Source organism: Mchenga conophoros, linkage group LG2, assembly GCF_057382185.1.
Source record: "Mchenga conophoros isolate Kocher_MC1m ecotype Shallow Benthic linkage group LG2, M_conophoros_male_GT1.1, whole genome shotgun sequence".
Taxonomy (NCBI): Eukaryota; Metazoa; Chordata; class Actinopteri; order Cichliformes; family Cichlidae; genus Mchenga; species Mchenga conophoros.
This window is the reverse complement of record NC_140527.1, coordinates 7707612-7728312: the sequence shown is the minus strand read 5'-3', so window position 1 is coordinate 7728312 and position 20701 is coordinate 7707612. Positions and strand designations below refer to the sequence as shown.

The 20701-nt window shown below is 39.4% G+C and overlaps 1 protein-coding gene across 2 annotated transcripts; it reads left to right on the top strand.

Moving 5' to 3' along the window:
- Positions 1 to 829: 829 nt before the first annotated feature.
- fgf24 (fibroblast growth factor 24) lies at positions 830 to 14154 on the top strand. 2 transcript variants are annotated; one of them, XM_085285240.1, is made up of 5 exons: positions 830 to 1573; positions 1751 to 1787; positions 6167 to 6335; positions 9452 to 9558; positions 11260 to 14154. In XM_085285240.1, the coding sequence occupies exons 1-5, from the start codon at positions 1542 to 1544 to the stop codon at positions 11536 to 11538; spliced, it is 624 nt and encodes a 207-aa protein (XP_085141366.1). In that variant the 5' UTR covers positions 830 to 1541; the 3' UTR covers positions 11539 to 14154. The 2 variants fall into 2 exon arrangements, with proteins under 2 accessions (XP_085141366.1, XP_085141357.1); XM_085285231.1 differs by having other exon boundaries at positions 6167 to 6344.
- Positions 14155 to 20701: the final 6547 nt, after the last annotated feature.

Here is a 20701-nt window from a genome sequence, read left to right as displayed (position 1 = left end):
AGAAATTATAAGCTCGAGTTCTTAGTTAAACACTCATTTTCAATTCCCACTGAACTAGCTGCAGGGAACCCTTTGAAATTCCCAGCATGGGGAGTTATGTATGTGATCATTTAGAATCATTTTGAATATCAATGGGAGAAGAATCCCGAGGACCCAGTTTTAATGGGACAATAAGGGCCAGCCACAAAGGTTTTCTCTTTTTTTTAAGGCAGCATGCAGAGATGGACTCACTTTACTGCTACCAGCTCTGAAGTAAGCTACTCCCAACCACATTCACACCTCTCTCTCATTTAAATTCAGGGTAAGTTATAGCACATTACTGAAAAAATTCGAGACAACCTGCATTTGAATGCTGTCTGGGAGAGCCAGGCCAATACACAAACCATTCGCTGTTTAAAACGCACAAATAACTTTAGGGACAAATAGTTTCTGTAACACTTAGAACGCCTAATTTCAGCTAACAACAATTATAATAATGATAATAATAAATACAAAACCACTGAATCGACTTGTTTTTTTTTCAATTAAATACATAGAGTGCATATTAGATTGTCGGATTGGGTTATCTTTGTTTATGTGAGAATACACATTCAGTCCTAAAAGTTCTAAAAAACAAAATTAATTAATAAAAAAAAAAGTCCAAATCTAAACTAAATTTAAAAAAAAAAGCACCTAATCTCTGTGTTCAAGTTCTTTGCGCAACGCTTCGCCCACCAAGCAGAAAAAAACCCTCTCCAAGATGATGGTCTCTCCAAGATTACCCTATCAGGTGCTAACCGCTGACATGTTTCCACCCACCAACAACAAAAAAGCCTCTCTGTGCCCAAATCTCAAGCCGCAGACGCACAAACACCACTGACAGGCACTGCTGCGCCATCCTCAGCTCCCGAACCTCTCCAGGGATCCGCTCCTGTTGCTACCGCTGCGATTGCTCAGCACTTCTTTTTTTTTTTAAATATAAATTGAAAGTTTGTCCTCCCATATTAAACAACTTCGTTTTGGTGGACTGCTCTTTTATTTATCGCCACTTTCTTTTTTTACTCTTGCACTTGGTAGCGTAAAATGATCCATGCAAGGTGTAGAAATCCAGCACAGGTACGGACGGAGATGAGAAGCATGTGATCTCTGGAGCAACAACCTTCGGTTTGTGGGGTAACTTAGCTGTTGGTGCGCAAAACTGAAGGATACTTTTTAGAGAGGTTTTGGAGAGGTCGAATACTGACTTCCATTCTTGACACAGACTTGCGGAGACGGGTTTTTTTTTTCGGGAAGTGAAGGAGACTGAGCAGAGAAGAAATAATCTTCTGGATAATTTCATCCAACAAGGAAGCACCCAATGTTGCACTCCGTAACTCTGCCGCTGGTGTCCCGTCATCTGCCCTTACACTGGGATCCAGTCTCCTACTTACCCCCGGAGCTGTGTGCGTAAAATACGCACAGGGGAGCGAAACGGAGCGAGAGAGGGGGGCGATTTCGCCAACCTTTCCTGGGGCTAAATCAGTGGAAGCAGGTGTATTTCAGCTGTATTTCTGCAAGTCAAGATGTCTCTCCTGCCTTCGAGGTTCATATACCTGTAAGTCTTCCACCTCTCCGTTTGCTTTTGCACACAAACTCATGCATTCTTACCAATAGAAGTCGCCAAACGCTTCATATTTTTGGATTGCTGTCATCCAGGTAGGCAGCGTTTATTTTTCACGTAATTGCCTGTGTGATTAACTCCCGTCTTCCCTTCTCTCTCCTCTCCACTTAGGTGTTTACATTTTCTGGTGTTCTATTTCCAACTGCAGGTATGTTTTATTACTTTTTGTGTGTATGTGTTTGTATGTCCCTGTGCAGCTTTTTGATGTAACTGTTGATTATATCACGGTTATAGTTTAATTTCACGACGGTCTTTGCCACGCAGGACAGGAAATTCATGTGCTTTAATTCTGTTCATTTCAATACTAATTGGTTAGAATGATGAGGAAAAAAGTGACAAATTTTGGGTCTACTGCGTGCCACAGTAAAAAAAAAAAACAACAACAACAACAACACCAAAAAAATAAACAAAAACTTAGTCGCACAGTAAACCACAAAAACCCCGTGAAATATCATTTATGTGATTTAAATACTTGTCACGAGTATTACAGTAATGCATAATTAATGTATATTCAAAATGTTCATTATTCATTCAAATCAGTACAATTATCCGGGCTACACCTTAATTAAAACCCGATGTTTGCAATTTGACATTCAAGTAGCAGTTTCGATATTTTACAGCAGAATTGTGTAAAAAAATATTGCGATCCCTGGGGTTAACAGTTGTTCTTTGAACAGATGGCTCTTTTGGCGCTCAGCTTTTATTAGTTGCGCGTCTCACTTTGAACAGTAATGATTTGCAGGCACCCACTCAGCTAATTGATTGCGCGCCGTGATTCACATAGGATGCAGTCAGCACACTCCTTCTCTCATAAAACTATCTGATGGGTTTGTTGGTATGACGTGTCCGACCATAATATTGCACACACAGTTGTTTCATATTAATTTATCGGTGTTATTGTGATCTACGACATTTAATAAAAACAGGATACCCTGCCTTAAAAGGTACCGGTATCTCATCCGTTTTTTAACAAACAGCTCTTAAAAAGTTGGCAACGTTTTAGTGTTTATGTAATTACATCTTTTAAAAGTTACTACATTTCTTTCTTTCTTTTAATTGAAAAATAAAAACTATACCAAGAATAAGGAATAAAAGGAGTGTTTGTTTGTAAACTATAAACAATATATTTTATTGGTTACAGTTACTGCTGCTAGGATCACATTGTCCCAACCTGAAAACCATCAGCTTTTAGAGTAATAGGTAAATTTCCTAGGGACAAAATGTAAACCAACCTGAAATTAGAAATTGCAATCTTAAAACCGTGTAATCAGATTATTTCAACAGAAATGGCACAAACACAGTTGATGAAAAAAGTTGACCCCTCTTCACTTGACCCAACATTTTTGGTTATTATTTTTTTAATGTGAACTTCATGCTTGTTGTGATTTAAAGTTCGTCAGATGATAGCTACAGGTAAACAGAGGATGTTCATGGCTTCAGTGGTTTCAGCCTAATCATTTATCTTAGAAAAATGCAGGGACATGCCTTTATCCTCCACTCCTTCTCAATGCTCCTCGGTATGGCTTAATGGCTCTTGCATGTCATGCTGTGGTTGTGACTTTACGAGGTAAAACAAAAGAAGCAACCGCACTTGGAAGTTAACTTTGAATACACTGCCAATGTCTGTCGGAATGTTTTTCTGTATGTGAGTGTGTGTGACCCCATCTGTATGTATGTATGTATGAATGTGTGTGTGTGTGGGGGGGAGCAGATAGCAAGGTGTATCTTAGATGACTGCGACAACTTCACTTCCTCAGTGGAACTGAGTGCCAGACTTTTGAAGTTTCAACCATATCCGTTTTCGTGTTGTCTTTGAAGAAAGGAGACCGAGTGATTTAAAAAAAAAAAAAAAAAAGCTGTTGTCGCTAGCGTTCACCTCAGCCATGTGCTTAGGCTTGCCTTTCCCTTGACATGAAATGCAACTGTCTACCAAACACACCTTTATGTTTGTTTAGAGATGGGGAGATTTGGGATAAATCCCTCAGCAGCCCAGTTAGGCTATGTTTTGTTGTGCGTTCATTTTTTTTTCTTGTTCTTCAGCTTTGAGTTTCATATTAAGAAAGAACATTGACAACAGATGATGTTAATGTTCAGCTTTTAAACACTGTTGTACTTATTCTACGATAAGCAAGTTTGCTGGAACCATTGGACACATGCTTACTTTTACACTGTTATGCATTAGTCACTGGTAATCCAGCCCCTAAGACTCTATTTAACTAACTTCTTCACCTGAAATGGTGACACTTTTCTCCCCCGTCAGTTTCTTTAACTGCTGTATCTGAAATACCCACTCAACTGTTGATATTTATCATTTTTTTAAGACACATACTGTGTAGAACAACAGACACTGAAACTTTCACGACTCACAAATGTAAAATGACAACTCTTTCTCTAGAATTTCCATTTGTTTGGTCAGTTTTAATGTGCAAATATAAAAGGATATTTCCAGCCAGTAAGCAGACTCCTCTCTTACATCTTTGTAAGATCAACAAAGGCTTCAATCAGTGCCTTAATCAGCTTACAAAGATAAGCAGTTTCATCTCTGATAATCTATATCTCTTGTCAAGGAACGGCAAAGGGTTTTTCTGGAATACTCTTACCCTCCTAAGAGACCCTCTCTAAATCCACCCATCTCCATGGGACCTTCGACAAAGTCTGACACTGACAGTATTTTTCACAAGAACTGATTAGCCAGAAACAAGTCTTTTTGTTTGGATTAGTATGTTAAGTAAAACATAAGCTGTGATGGAGGTTAAGAGTTCGAGATGTGTTAGCATGGTGTGGTATCCTAGTACGAAGATAACAACCACTGCAGCTCTGAAGAATCAAGGTTAAACCTGAATTGACCCCAACAAACCCCAAATCTGCTTTGCAGTACAAGCCTCTGGTGGTCCAGGTTGGGTTTAGGATTGTGAGTATTGAAGACCAGGGAATGTTTAGTTTTCAGAGTTTTCCAGAGGGTTCTTCTTGTGATTTATTTTGATTTCATATTGTGTTATGTGCAGAAAAATCGAAATATATTCTAGGGCAGTGTGTAACATCATTGTTCTGTATTGTATCATGAAGGTTGTGTACTTCTTTGAAGTAATTGGGGAAAAGATACTATAGAATATTCTTATAGGGGGATAGTCAATCTGTGACTAGAGACAAAAAAGCCATCACATGCCAAATTTGAGTAAGCGAGTACATTTGATTTGATTATCTTCAGCGTCTTATTTTCCACACTGTCTGATGCCAAAAATAATATCATTCGTGTTTCCTAAATGTCAACAGACACAGAGGATATGTCACCGTTGTAGACCAAATATGCCATAACAAGCAAGCATATCTTTCATATTTCAAAGGCTCTTTGAAACATGACCAAGAAGTGCTACTTAATCTGCACCTCATGACCTTTTTGGCAATTTAAAATGTTTACAGATGAGTTGGTGCTCAAACGTGTCTTTTAGTTTGGTTTATTGAGGTTAAACTGTAAAGCCGGGCTTCTTCAGTAGAACCCATGTTCGTGGACAACATCCGTGGTGCACGACTCATACGACATGTTTCAGCAGAGCGTTGTCGGAAGCCTCTTCAGAATTGCACCCAGTTTTGCGAAATTGTTTACTTTTTCCTCTCTGATTTTAAGGATTTGTTCGGTAGAGGCCATAATTTCCAATCAAGTTTGCTACATGTCAGTCATTTTACTAGAATAACAAGGACTTGGGGTATGTAATGTGTATATAATTAGCCACCTGAGAACAGCCACATAAAAAGCCATTACTGTGCAATTACGACACCATACAGCTGGGGAAATGGGATTTTGGCGTGAACTTAGATTCCAGGGCTTCTGCAATTTCCTCTATTTTCATGTCAAGTCTAAATTTATTCCTAAACAGCTGACCAGTGAGTTTTGAGAAGCAGGTTTCAATGCGATTTTTACAAAAATTCCTCCCACAAGAGAACTTTTATGGTTTGAGGTGCCTCTTTCCATCTTGTCCTCCGCCTGCTGCATTTCCTAATTTATGGACTTTACTTTGCCTGCAGGCAGATATTTGTTTGATGATAGTGCAACAGGTCTGGATGCTTCAGGTGTATAATTGCTAGTGGCTTGCTTGCTTGTGGAAATGGAATACAGGTTTCTCAGTATTGCCCAGGGCACAGAATATATACTCTGTCAATATAAACCAACACTCAGTTTTCACTGTATGGTTTGCTCTTGCTCTGTGCAATTTTTACTCAAACCGTGACTTCATTAACATGTCTCGTAACATAGTTAGCAGCTTGTAAATGCATTGCATATAAAATGTGTCAGTTAAAAGCAAGGAGCAAAACACTAAAAAGCCACAGCACAATTTCCAGGTTGTTATATGAGTTTTTAAAACCCTGGGGCAATTTTTTTTTTCTTTTTACACCAGGCCCATAAAATGAGCAGTGCACATTACTATCAATACCTGTGCTACGATGATCTCTCACCATCTGTCTCTCCTCCTCTCTGTTTCTTCATCTACTGTCCCTCTCTCTGTTTCCTCCTGTCTCACATCTGTGTAGGAATCGCAGCAGCGCTCTGCTGATTTCAGGTTTTACATCGAAAACCACACCAGAAACCCAGATGACCTGAGCCGGAAGCAAGTCCGGATCTATCAACTCTACAGCAGAACCACTGGCAAACACGTCCAGATCTTGGGAAAGAAAGTCAACGCCAATGGAGATGATGGGGGCAAGTATGGTATGGGAGAACTCCTGTGCATCTCACTTGACATTTAGCTAGGCTGTTATAATAGGATGAGAAATTACCTGCCAGCCAGAGCTTTTCTATCTCCACCAGCCACTTTGGCTGTTTACTACTCATTGTTTGTCGGTGGTTTTCCGTGCTCTGTGTTTGGCTGGCTCAAGAGAGGATGGTGACTTTTCAAAGCCACCAACTACAGGTTGGGGTGGATGAATACATACTGAAATTGCTGACTTTGCTGTTGATGTTTACTGCAGGATTTGGGTATCTGGGGCAAGTCTGTTTTTATCCTGTTGGAGTCATATGTCAGCAGTGTTATGCTTTTTGGGGGGGTCTAATACAGACCAAGACTTGTTGGTATCTGATGGTAAAAATATTGTTTTCTTTTGGTTTCTGAGTTGTAAAATATAGTTTTTTGCCCTCTAAGGATTCAGTCTCAACTTGGTTACTGTGAACTTCCATCATGCAAACTGGGGAAATCTCACATTTGCATTACAAGAAATCAAATTTATATACACGGTTTCGGAAAGCCAGGAGAGTTTTGTTCAGCCAAGCAGTGTAAAAGTGCTCACCTGAAAATGTTAAGCATTAAGTCTGAAGATGTCAAAATACGTTTGGCAGATTGACCCAGTAATTATCATTGTTGTTATGTAATTAGTAGTATTTCAGATAAATCTTAGGCTTTTATCATCTTTTTAAAGTGTTCTCTGTCTTTTCTTTCTTTCTTTTTTCTTTTTTTTTCACGTGCACTTTGCTATTTTGGTTTAAAACGAGTATGGCGAATGACTAAATCGATGGTCAGTACAGCACCCTTTTGAAGTAGTAGTCCAAACGCAAAGCAGTGGGGCTTATGTTGTGCTTCCCTGCAGATATTTTGCTCATAACAGCTGACTCACGGCTCTAAAATTGCTGGTCTTGAATGCCTTTGAGTGAGTGTGTTCAGTCACAGATGCGCCGAGGCGAAGTTTCCTCACTGCTTGTTAGAGCTTGAGTGGAAGCAGATCCAATTTTTCCCATGAGGCTTTGCCAATTCCACCCTCCACCCCTCCTCCCATCCCCCCCACCTCCTCCTCCCCATCCAGCTGCAGTACCTGGCACCTGTGAACTCCTTTGCAGCAATAATGCTCAGTGAGATAACTCTCCTTACTCTAATTCATGCATAGTGTCTGCAGCTTCACATACAGGGACCAAAATACGCTGCTGAAGAAATATAATATATTGCTAATATACTCCTAAGTAGGTATCTCTCCAGTTAACATCACTGGTATTATAAATCTTCTTAGGTATTAATGTAGCGTATTCATTACTTTTAGGAGACCAGACCAGTCATTTTCCAGAACAGTCCATTGTAAGTGATGTCTGCCAAGAGTGATGGCGGGTCATTGCAAAGGCTTTTAAATTGATAAAAGCTGCAATCTTTGATTAATGCTGACTTTTTCAGCTTTTTGAACAGGTGGCCTTTTGCTGAGGTCAAAATATGGCAGCAACCTGTATTATTCATATGGAAGCAAGGCAGAAAAAGTGCAGCATACCTCAGAAGCGAAGGGGTTCATGGCTCACAGTTCTGCCTGTGTGTCTCTTTAACTTTAGAAAGTAGACGTTTGGCAAGTTTGTCTGTAACTTTTGTCATATTTTTTCATTTTCTTTTGATCTTCTGACTTCTGCTCCATTAAATAAAATACACCCTTTTCATGTTTTAGACCTTTTTTTGTTTATCCATAAAAAACTGGGAAGCATTGAGGAGTCCTACACTCACAAGGCTGCTGTGAGATTATTGAAGCACCCGGTTCATACATTCAGCAATTTTTAAGGTTGTGGATTATGGAGATTAGGGGTATTCAAGTGCTTACAGTGTAAATAAAAGCACCACATTCCCTCCTTTGTCAACTCAGTGCCACTTGTTAGAGGTATTGACAACAGTGAGATTCCTCCAAGTGTTTGCATTTCACTGTAACTATGACTCAAGGATCTAATTACGTTTATTGATGCCTTAAGCTGCCAAACTCTTCTTTTATAAAGATCAAACCATTAGTGTTTTCCCAGAAAAACTCAAGATAGGGGTTGGAACTGGGTCACAGACAAAGAACAACTTACAGTAAGGAGGGAAATATTGTTTTATCTGATGTTCTCAGTCTCCAGCATAACTGAGGTTGAATTTTTGGGTCTTTTTGTAAAAGTAGCTCACAATGAAAAGGCCAAGGTGTGGTTAAAGATTTCCTAAATTTGCATTCATGGCAGTAGTTTCTTTCAGAATATTATTTTATTTGTGTGAAAACCAATGTTGTTGGGCTGTCTTTTCTTTTTTAAGGATGTCCCTGCATATCTATTCGACGATAAAACCAAGTCCGATGTGCTATTCTTTAGATCCCAAGTAAGACGTACAAACAAATCTTTTGCAAATGAAGAATGAATAACTATTTCTTCCCTCACCTTTAAGACAGATTACCTACCACTTTTCTCCCAAGGTTGGATTTAGGGGGGGTGGAGAGTTATTTCTGCCCCCGAGCCTATCCCGTCCCCTTCGACTATTCTTTCTCTCCTCCCTTGAGTGCTACTGAATGGCTCTGTGTGTTAAACAAATGGATCATCTTAACTTTTTGATTGAGTGAGCACAGACTAAAGGGAACTTGAAACCTAATCTGGAGGGGCACATAACCGCTCCACAAATGTTTGGCAGATCTCTTTACTGGTCAGAGGGTGAGCAGAGACAAAGGTGACCTCGCAGGGGTTAACACTGGGGTGGCGGAGTGGGCACGGAAAACTAAAAAGGCTACCGAGATAGGTTTTTAAAGTGGACTACTGAAGTGACAGTGGCATTGTTTTTCTGATGTGTATCATACAAGGAATTTTTAAATAATGTTCTACTTGAATTGAAATATTTTAACTGCATTTAGTCAAGAAAATCATCATTTAGCTAATGATCACAATACTGTGTCCTTTTGTTTGTGTTTCTTTAACTAAAAAATAACAAAAGAAGTTAACCATGATTAAAACTTGTATTCTTACAGAATCAACTAAATGTGTTTGACTCCTTAAGGTATGTGTGCTACAAGACATATACATGGCATTAATTGGATGTGTTTTTCTTTTCTTTTCATTTGCAGCTCTCCTTATTGTTGAGACAGAAACCTTTGGGAGCCACGTCCGAATAAAAGGAAAAGAGAGCGAACATTACATTTGCATGAATGAGAAGGGCAAAATAGTTGGAATGGTGAGTACATTTTGATTTTCACTATGGTAATATTCAATGAATACTGATATTTTAAAGCGTGCACTTAATCCATGCTGAATCAAACGCAGCCTAGGATCTGCTTTCTCCTGCTGTTTTTCTACACCCTAACAAAACCTCTTTGATAACTCACAGCCATTCTTCCATTACGTAATCGGCCTACTCCTTTGACACTCGATCAGTCAATTACAGTCTGCAATCACCAAAATGCATTGAGAGACTAATAGTCACTTAGGAGGAATACCATTGCAATTATATCACTTAGTCGCACCAGGTGGCCACAAGTGCAGGATAACTGCATGTGGCTCGGCAGATGACCATTTCAGTGTGAAAAAAGCTAACATTTGAAACTGTAACATTTTTTAGAGCGCATGTGCTGTTTCTCTAATAAATCATGTTCTTAGCATTGGTGCGACTGGATTATTTCACTCAAGTTTTCCCTCGCTGCGGTCGTCTGCTAGAACTAAATTATGTTCCCATCAAGATTTCTAAACTGTCTTTAACCCAAATGCCAGAATTTGCCATGTTAGTGTTCATTTTCCTGGCCTCTGATTTGTCTGAAACCCAGTGATGTATTGATTTTGTGTCTGTCAATATTTTACTATTTTTAACGCTAAACCTATCAAGAAAGTGTTAATGAGTTGAGCCAAGAGCCATTTCCTGTAGACTTCTATGAGAATTCTATGAGAATCAGAGAGGTGCAACCAGAGGAGTGCCCCCTCCTGGCCTACAGAGATTATGCAGGTTGAAGGCACTTCGGCTGACTTTAATTTTAAGACCATCTTTTATGAACGTTATATGGTGTGAGAGCTTCCTGTGTGTCATCCTATACATAGCCATATGTAGTGTACTTGTATACCTATGCTATAGAACTGGGAGATAGCTAGCTTAACTTTGCATAAAAGCTAGATGCAACGGGATATAGCTAGCATAACTGAATTACAAGCTAAGAAATCCATCCAACTGCAAGACGTCACTGCTCTAAAAAGTTGTCCGTCCCATAATATTCTGTAAAGCCAGATATTTAATTTTATCTGCCACTGCACCACTTTGTTTTGTTTTGTATAGATTAACTAAATGTGAGCTTTAGAGAAACTGTTAGATTTTTTTTCCGTATTATCTTTGGAATTTATATAGAACCTTTCTAAGCAGCAAGGAAGCTCAAATAAAAAGATTTTCTACAATTATTTAAAGAGTTCAATTTTCTCAACTAGCGAGAGTGCATTAGTGGTAAAAATGGGAATGAGTCAAGTAACAGTTAATATGTTTACGCTTACCTAACATTAACTCTCACATCACAGGGAGAACTTTTTTTTACCTCACAAAAAGTTGATTCTGTTAAACGTAACCTTTTCAGTGGGTGAAACTCATCCAAACTCATTCAAGTGACTTCTTCACTCTCAGTTGACTGCAGGTTTCCCCGACCCTATAAACAGTACATTTGCATAATGACTGAAACTAGCACCGCTGATTAACAATTGTATTTTCAGCTGTGACTGAAACCCTTTTTGATCTGTGAGTACGTTATAACCATGTGACGGGAAAACTTAGATTGCAACACAAAATCACTCCAAACTGAAAAAGAGGAGAAAATGAGGTAGACTATTCAAAGGCCACACTACTATATTAATAATTAGTGTCAGATGATAACTTCCTCTGCATTCTTGTTCTTTTTTCTTTCAGCCTGATGGAAGGAAGCAGGAGTGTGTCTTTATCGAGGAATTCCTGGAGAACAACTACACGGCTCTCGTCTCTGCCAAGTACAAAGGATGGTACCTCGGATTCAATCGGAAAGGGCGGCCTAAGAAAGGCTCGCGGACCACGCAACGACAACAGGAAGTCCACTTTATGAAACGCCAGCCGAAGGGCAAGGTGAACCCAGTGCAGGAGTTTCGCTTCACCACAGTAACTAAGCGGACACGAAGGGCTCGGCGGTTAAAATCCAACGCAAAGAGGAACTGACAGGACTAATGGGACAGCTCTAGTTTTCCTCGTGGAGGAAAAAAACTGTACCTGAAAATCTCAAGATTCTTAAAAGAAGACTTCTTTTCTGTAAAAGAAAGACTGACTAAAAGAACAAAAAATAAAGATTTTTTATTTTTGTATTTCAGGATGACTGAATATTTCCTAACTGTCGGATTCTTCTGGGTTGATGCCATTGAGCTAATGTTTCTGTCATGTTATTTATACTGGATAAACTAAAGGACCTCTGAGCGAATTCCTGTGATCGTGGCCCTCAGCTACATATGAACTGCAAGCTGAAGGCATGCTTTCTTTTTGACAAAAGCAGGAGCTGATGCAATGTTATAAAAATCAGCCAACTAGAGATTTATTGGAATACCTGTCGGTTTTTGTTTGTGTTGCCCCTGACAATGCGGATCCCATACTTTCCACTGGAATTAGAAACCATGGAGATGAAACGGAGAGAGGTGGCAGTTGCAGGTGACACTGTGCTGCCAGAATAACTGTGTAGCTTCGAGTGCAATATTTTACAGGTCTCTCTCTTTCTCGTCTTCTTTCTTTCCATGTGTGGCTCAGCTCCTAGAATGCGCAGAAGCCTCCAAGTACTGTGTGAGATTTCCATACAGCCTGAGATTCAGCTGAAACCCAACATGCTTTGACTAGTCAAGCGCCAAACGTGGCTTTTGTTCTGTTTAAAGACTGAAAAACCAACACAAAAATACAACAGCTGATGTGATACATAAATTCACACTGTCTTCCAACTTCATTGCATTTGAGTAGGGATCTTAATCCCTTTCATCTCCCCTCAGATTGCATCTTTTACAGCTCTTCTTTGCATGGGTTAGAGCTGTTCCACAACAAAAAGCTGCCTTAATTCTTTGAGTCGGAGCTACTGTCTGGGGGCTGATGATGACTTCCTCTACCTCCTTAATCTTTTGTTTATCTTCACCTACACGGTCTGCATTCGGTTGATTTCAGGAACCTTTCTGTTGACTCATTTTCTTTCTCTCTCTGTCTCTCCTTAATTCTCTCGCTGTTACAAAATCATCTTTTGACTGTGAGCTCATCTTCGCTCCTTTCACTGTCACTGGAAGACAGTCTCAAAGATGCTTTTGGGAAGGCTTAGCTTTATGCAGATTAGTCATCCATGGATAGGAATACTGTACATAATACACTCCACATCACCTCATGAACTCATATTTAACAATTAAACAATTTCCTCAAAAATCCAGATGACCAATACGTCAAGGATCCAGGGAATACTTTCAGCAGCATGGTAGTTTTATTTTGTTTTCAAATCTGAATCCTAAAGGGAAAAGTCTGCTTTTATAATTATTTTTTCTCACTGACAACAAACTCCAGCCTCTTATCACCCGTAGTATGTATTTACCTGCTGTCAGGCAGGTCTTTTGTATGAGTTGCTACTAACAACATGACACGTTTATGATTTTTTTTTTAAAAACAAATGTAAGCAAAAAATAATTTTATGACTATTATTAAGATATTTATTGCCTCTCTTTGTAAATAAAATGTGAGTTTTATTTGGCCTCTGTTAATAAAATGAGGAGTATATTTTAAAACAGACTTATTTTATGTCTTTATTGAACTCTGAAAACAGGTATAAATGTCTTTATAGCCTAATTTGAGACAGATTTTTGAGATGTGCATACTGACTATAACACTCCCTGAAAGTGAAATCACTCCAGGTAGGGTTTGGATGAATAGAGTACATTCCCTTCTCTGCATACTGCCAAGTTATGCATTTTTATATACAAACCCAAAGCGTGAGGACTGCTTTTAAGTGCAGTGATTTGAGAAAGGCCACTGAAATATTTCTGAAGTTTTCTTTATATCATTGTGTGTGGCAACTGGAGTTCAAGCACCTGGTGCTTTAAAAAACAGATTTTCTTTTTAACATTTAGGAAATGGTGGAATAAAGTTTCCCCACCAAGTTATTAAGGTTATAAATCAAGATTTGATGAATTTTTCAATCATAGCTAAAGTGAGTGGTGAGACAATTATAAATATTTTTGTCACAAGACTAAAGAACTTGATCAGGTATGAGACCCCAAACAATCTTTGAGTACTTGCAGTGCAGCCTACTTTGATTTAAATGCTTCGTCCTCCAAAGAGTAAGCATGAAGAGGTAAAAGATGGACAACTTTGCATCTGTTAAAAGCACTGAAAGAATGTGGGGAAAGCATGTCTTATAATGCTGTGTGCAGGAATGATGTTTACAGTAACCGTCAGACTGAAAGATGGCGGCTATGAGGGGGAAAAAAATACTTTTGTTTAAATTCCTTGCAACGCTATCGGCCCCCCTCCCTTTCACTCCACTCTGGTAGTTGCCTCCAACACATCCAGAAGTTCCCCCATTCCGTCATGGGATTTTGAATGTCTGGCCTGCTGCTTTTAAAGGTGGAAACATAGTGCTTGAAGTGTGACCCTGTTATGTTCCATTAACATAATGGATCAGCACTGAAGATGGTGCTTGTCTTTGGGGGGATGGAAGGAGGTATCTGTAGGATTTTGAAGAATGTTTTATGCCCTTTATCTTGTCTTCATCTTCTTTAACTGTGTATTGTCACTTCTGTAGAGGAATGATGACTTTACTGAAAGGAATAGAAACATGCAGCCAGAGTACATACATTGTACAATGAAAAATTTCACGTGCCATAAATAAAAACATTTAATTCACTGCTTCCTGTTTAAATCGCCAAAGTTCTGTCCTGCCAGTCACTTACTGCAAAGATTTGTTACTCTAGAGGACTGGGAGTTAAAATCAGCCTGGTAGATGTTTGAGGAATTTAATCAATGCAACTTTTGAAACCCTGCAAATTCTATTCATACAAGCAACAAGTTTTTCTTTTTTTTTCCATTCTGCATACTTCAAACTTGACCAAGCACAGCCAAAGTGCATCTGGGTATATTGACATTTAAACGAGAGCCGATGGTTTCCAACATGGCAGCCCATTCGCAATAACGAGATGACATTTTTGCATAAGCCTCCCGCTAGGCTTTTCTCTGACTCAACCTTTGATCGTTGGAGGCTAGATGGTCTTGGAACTGGACCAATAACTTCAAAATGAAACATAGAATTCCCTTTTGCAAAGCCCAGCCCCTTTTCAAAGGAGGTGGAATCTTTAAATGCAGTCCTCCTTGCCAAGTAGTTTATATTCTATTATTAGAAAATCTCAGCACACTGAAAATGTGCACAATGGATACAGTATGACCAGAAAGCAGAGTCAACGTAGAGAAAAAACTTTGTGGTTCTGAATAAATTATACAAATTTTAGTGGAACAACCAAAAGTGGTCCGTTGGCCTTGAGATCAGCAACCACACACTTAACAATTAGCCCTGTCAACAGAAATTTTCTTCTATTTGAGACATGAAACAAGTTTTTTCTCGATGAATATTACTGAAATTGTCCCTCAAGGTCAGTGAAAAACAAAACTCTGAAGCCAAATAAAACAGTATTCAACCTATAATATACCTTGTGTCATTAAATGTAGTTTGACATCACGTCATTTACTGTCAAAACAGGACTGTTGCTACCGCCCATCTAACTCATGCTAAGCGCTAACCACACTTGACTGGACTGCCTTTGTGACTGTGAAATCCACAGGGGAAACCCTCTCTGTGATTCTCAAAGTATTTTTGAATACATGGCTGAGTTGTGTTTTTACAGGATTACAAATGTGCTTACTGTACATACAGTTTCTGGAAAGCCAGACCTCTTCTCTGTTCTCCTCATAACAACATGTGGCCAGCATGTTTTGAATGAGAAGGGTCAAAAATAAAGGTTAGTATGTATACTGTGTCAGCCTTATTATATTTTATTTCAAGTTCACATGAGGTGATTTTTAAAGTTAGCACAGTGGTTAAAGTCCCTATCCACATTTGTGGGAAATACACTAACCAACTTAAGTGAAAATTCTGTGTTTTTTTAATATTGTGTCAAAACTAAAGTGTGAAATATCAAAGCTTACCTGGCAGTTTTAATCCTACTGCATGTAATTGAGGGTTACGACATTATGTCACCAGTCACAGCATTTTAAAACTGCTAGCAGCATACTTGCATCTGGAACAGAATGTATTTCATTCCATCAAATGCATATGTACCTATACTTTGATTTTCTTTCTGATGTTTTCATAACTACAGTAGCAACTGATGGAATTACTGCTACAGGCGGCTCTGTCAGGCGATCTGTCCAGGGCGCACCCTGCCTCTTGCCCTGTGGTAGCTGGAATAAGCTCCAGCTCCCCCCGTGACCCTTACAAGGATAGGCAGAAGAGGATGGATGGATGTATAGAATACTCTCAGCTTTTGATCCACCATGCAATGCCATTTGGAAAGCATGTGATTGGGAACAGCTTTGTTTTTTTGTTTTTATTCTTCAAACCTTAACAGACCTGACTAGACAATGACAGTCACAGTGGCTGAACACCTAAAGGGGGAGAAACAGCAACACTGACAAAGCTTCACATTGCATACATAATAATAGAGTAATAGAAAGTTTAAATTTATTATATCGCTGCGCTACATTTTTCTATCTTTTGGGCAATGTTGCAGAAAAATGAACTTAAAGTGACGAACTGTGAAAACACATTTGAACATACATAATATGTTTTCTCCTCTCACATGGCCACAGACAGACTATACTAGTCAGTCCTTGTCCCTACATCAGCAGATGCCAGGTGACACAGCTCATTAACTTCTCCTTTCCCCTATTATTTTGGCTCCTCATTGTCTTGAGATATGAGATGAGCCTTTGTTGAGAGTTTTGCCCCCTTTTCTCTCAACCAGGCAGGGCCCGTAATTAGTGCTTTGCGCTGGGCGTACTTTCTCACAGGGCTACGACACAATTAATCAGCACTTTCCCACCAATGGGCAGAAAATGCTTGGTTCTATCAAGGCCAAATTTTTAAGTTGTGATGCCTGTTTCCGGCAATGGAAATGTCAGGATGCAACAATGATTTTCAAAATATATGACGCAATCGGCAAGGGGTCACCCAATACGCCAGGTCAAATAAAAATGGATGCATTGTGCCTTTAGGTATAATCAAATACGTTTTTTAATTTAAATTTGATGTTTTTTATGTCTGCATATGTGCCAACTTTTGGAATTAGTTTTGTAAAACAAAGCAGTGAGCACTCACCATTGATGGGTTTTTAAAATTCACCAGCGGTGATTGCCTGACATCTCAGAAGTCTACTTATATCGTCGATCTATTGTGCCACTGTTACTCCTGTATGAAACAATGTTGTCTTGTCTTATCTACTCTCACACGATCTTTTTCCTATATTTTCCTTATGATCTTTGGTTATTTTTTAACCACTGAGCTGTCTCAGGCATTTTTGTGAATGGTTTGTTTGCAAAATAGCAGTCAACACCAACAACCTAGTGCAGTGATTTGGGTGGGTGCATCTGAATCAGTGCTATACAGACAAAGGGAGAGATGGGTGAGAAGAATGTGGTTCCGGTTTGTTACACAGTACATGAAAACAAGCCCTCCAACCAAAATGATTATATTATTAGGTTGTCTGTCCTAGATATGATCCACAGCCAGTAGCAAGAGGTATACATCAGATAAAATACTGAAAATCATCGTTGAAAAAACCCCCCAAAAAACAAAAAGAACTGTATGATGAGATTATTTTATGGTATAATTTAGTTATATAGGCATTAGCACAAACACTTAGAATTGAGTTAGACACCCATCTTTTTTTGACTGCTTTGGGTTTAGGCACTAAAAACTAACTGGTTAGGATAAATCTTTCTAGAAGCAAGTCTACAAACTTGAAAGTCATATTGGCAACAGTTCTGGGCTGTAACAACATGAAGCACCAATCTAAATAAATAAGGTAAAAAATATCACTTTTATTTGATAAGTGACTCCTTCCAAAAACAAGATTGAAAAAGCTTTTTTTTTCCGTCAACATCTTCATGTCTTTGACTCATGCACCAGAGCACTGAACAAAACACCATGCACCATTTATGTACAGTAAAACAAGATGGCACAGTTACCTACATTTTTAGTGTAACCATAAATAGATATCCTTGCCACCTTACAGTTTAAACTATGCAGTGTACACAACACAGTTTCCCAGGCTCAGTGGCTGATGTTAGTTGGCTTTTTTCGTAGAATTCTCGCATATGTTTCTGTTCAGGATACTTCAGTATTATGTCGCTGCCTGATATTGTGGGTAGAGTTAGGAAAAGACAGTGATTTGGCTTCAAAGACATCTTTTCGAGATTTTTACTACAAATCAGAATGCTTAGTTGTCTAGTGTTACTAGGGTCTCCACTCGAAATTTTACACACACTTATTTACATGAAGGTGTTCTCAGACACGATCTGGGTTGCTTTCTCTTATATCAGTGATTAAAAAGGATGATAGTGCACCTTTTGGACTACCTGTAGATACACGAGGGTGCCTACTGGCCATATCTGTGTGTGTGATTACAACTGATAAGGGACATTCATTGTGATGATAACAGTCAAAGCGGGTAGTTTCTCTGAGGCTTTCAGCAGAAAGTCTCATCTTTTTCAATTGTTGTAGTAATCTCCCTCCACGAGTTCTGTTTAATCTGGGAATCCTTATGCTCCCGCATTGAGTGATTGAAGAGATGCCTGCAGAGGGTGGCCTGCTCGCAGACTTGTCACTCTAGCTTGTTTATTTTTTTATATACAACAGCCCTACAGTGCACGCCATGGTCGAAAAACTGGGCCATGCATGAAGCACCTGAACACCTGAAGTAGCACTAAAGCACACAGCAAGCATAAGCTAAGCTTTAAAGGAACAGTTAATTTATTTTTAAGTTTATTTATTAGAAAACAAATGTGATACTCAGAAATACACATTGATTAATGAATGTGTAATTACATCTTCCAAAAACTAATGTGGGTAGAATTAATTGAATAAAAATACAGCAGGTTATTGGTTTGTGGAAGTAGCCATGTTGCCCCAGCAACTTGAATACAGTGGCCAATATGAAGTTATTGTCACATTGTTATTCCCCCAGTCACGTTTTTGTATGCGACTAAAGACTCCATATGTAGGACACCAAAGGTAAAAGATAAGAGAACTTGTAGGTGTTCGTGTGTTACTGCAAATTTTAATTAGTAGCTGCACCTTCAGACTCACGAAGGATTAAGGATTAAGGATCATAGGATCGATCTGAGAAGAAGTCCCTTTCATCAAAGAAGCAAAAATGTGTATGCATATTTATTTCTGATATTGTTGTAATTACGTATTCTCAGCAGATTAGACATGCAATACAGCAACAAGCTGTCTAAACAACAGCTGATTATAGGTGAAAAGCTAACGTTATGACACAGTTTCCTTCTGATAAACGGTTTGATCAAATTCTAACATAACATCATATCAATTTATTCACTGAGTGTCAAAGAACAATAATGTTTGATCCGCTTCAAAGACAGTTTCACTAATGCCGGCTAACAGCAGCTAACAGCGGAAACTACAGCAGTTCTTACCGCAAGAAAAGTTCCGGACATCCTCAACATTTCACCTCAGCATTGCTGTCATCAGATAGAAGTGAGCTTTACAGACTCACTGACTCATATTGGGCTTCACTGACAAAGTTTTACAGCTTCCTCTAGAGAAAATACACATGGACACCTGAGATATTGACAGCTGAGGTAAACATCGGACTGACAGCCTACAAAGAACTCAGTTGACTGCAATCTTTAATCTACTGACATCTAGTGGTGAGAATTCACAAACTGTAACTTTATCATTGGAAAGATTCTAAAATCCAAACTTCTGTTTATCCAGCAGTCCACCCCAACTTCTACCGATGCATTTATGGAAATTCTGATAAGGACAGTTTATTTTAGAGAATTAGTATTGAGAAACTAGTAGCACAAGCTTTCTTCATGTACATCTTATAGCGAGATGACAAGAAGAGACAACTCCAATTCCTAGCCAGATTAAAAGGAATATCAAGAATAATTGGTGGCCAGTATCTATTCTTAGATTAATGATAATGGTAATGGAGAAAAAAAGGAAAAGGAAAAGAAAAGACTTGCGCTTTGACCTTTCACCTGAGGTCGAAACACAAGTCCTCTGCTGCTAATCTAACATATGTTTTCATGAGCCAAGACAAGCAACCCTGCCATGGTGGCCGCTCTCCAAAACTAATGATGTCAAGTGATTCCCTCTAAAAAAAATCCCTTTTAAAACAGAATGAAAGAGGCAGAGAGGGGAGGAAGTGCAGGGGCTCTGGGGGTCCAGCAAGGGGATAGAGTTGAAGCTGAGTGACAGGTTAGAGCAAAGAAAAAGACTGAAAAGACCCCTTCTCATTATCAAAAAACTCAACTTGTTTTGGCTAAAAGACCCTAGCAGCTACTTTCTCTGCCAGATCTTGCCCCTCGCCACTATCATATCACTGTACACAGAGAAAAGGGCTCACTTTTTATTTACGCCATCTTTATTGTCAGAATATTGCTTTTAATTGCTGTCCTGGATTCCCTGCTGCGGTATAGGACGAGTCTGAGACGATTACTCAAAGTAATGGAGCATAATGATGTCTCGGAGTGGCCCCTAAAGCTCAGGTCAGGGGTTAGACAATGTGAACATTCAGCTACTTAGCTTCCTTTGCAACTTTGTGACAAAATCTGTTTGCCCAACACCAATTAAGATGCCTCTCCGTGTGCTCTGGTCAATGGGTTTGACGGAGGGGGTCGTCCAACGAGTTGACATGTCCCTGAGCACGAACAAGCTGGCCAGTGTCCTCGCCTCAATAATTGGTGTCCCTTGCAACATGCCGCTTCCCAGGGCTGTCCTTTGTGTCCCCATGGCAGTCCTAAATGAAGGGAGTCAGGGCTTTAATGGGATTCCTGTTAGTTTTAAACAAACACAGGGCGACCCCCTACTGTTCAGCATGTTGCATAGAACAGCTGGGAGTCTACAGTGCTCTCACTTGGGAGCCTGCAACCCCCACGGGGGACCAAGAGGCCACTGCCCACTTGCCATTGTATCTCGAATGACGTCCTCTCAGGAGCTTGACAGTACTTCTGTGTTCACACTGCTAGCAGCTATGTTGGTGTTCTACTTTTCAGTGGCCTGAGTGCAAGGTGTGGTGCCAGCAGAGCCACACAGAGAGGCAGAGCATCATGCAAAGCAGGTCCATAATTG

Coding starts and splice junctions, on each gene's coding strand:
- fgf24 (XM_085285231.1), top strand. CDS start 1,542: ATGTCTCTCCTGCCTTCGAGGTTCATATACCT. Junction 1,574..1,750: donor CCTTCGAGGTTCATATACCT/GTAAGTCTTCCA, acceptor CTCTCCACTTAG/GTGTTTACATTTTCTGGTGT. Junction 6,345..9,451: donor AGATGATGGGGGCAAGTATG/GTATGGGAGAAC, acceptor TTTCATTTGCAG/CTCTCCTTATTGTTGAGACA.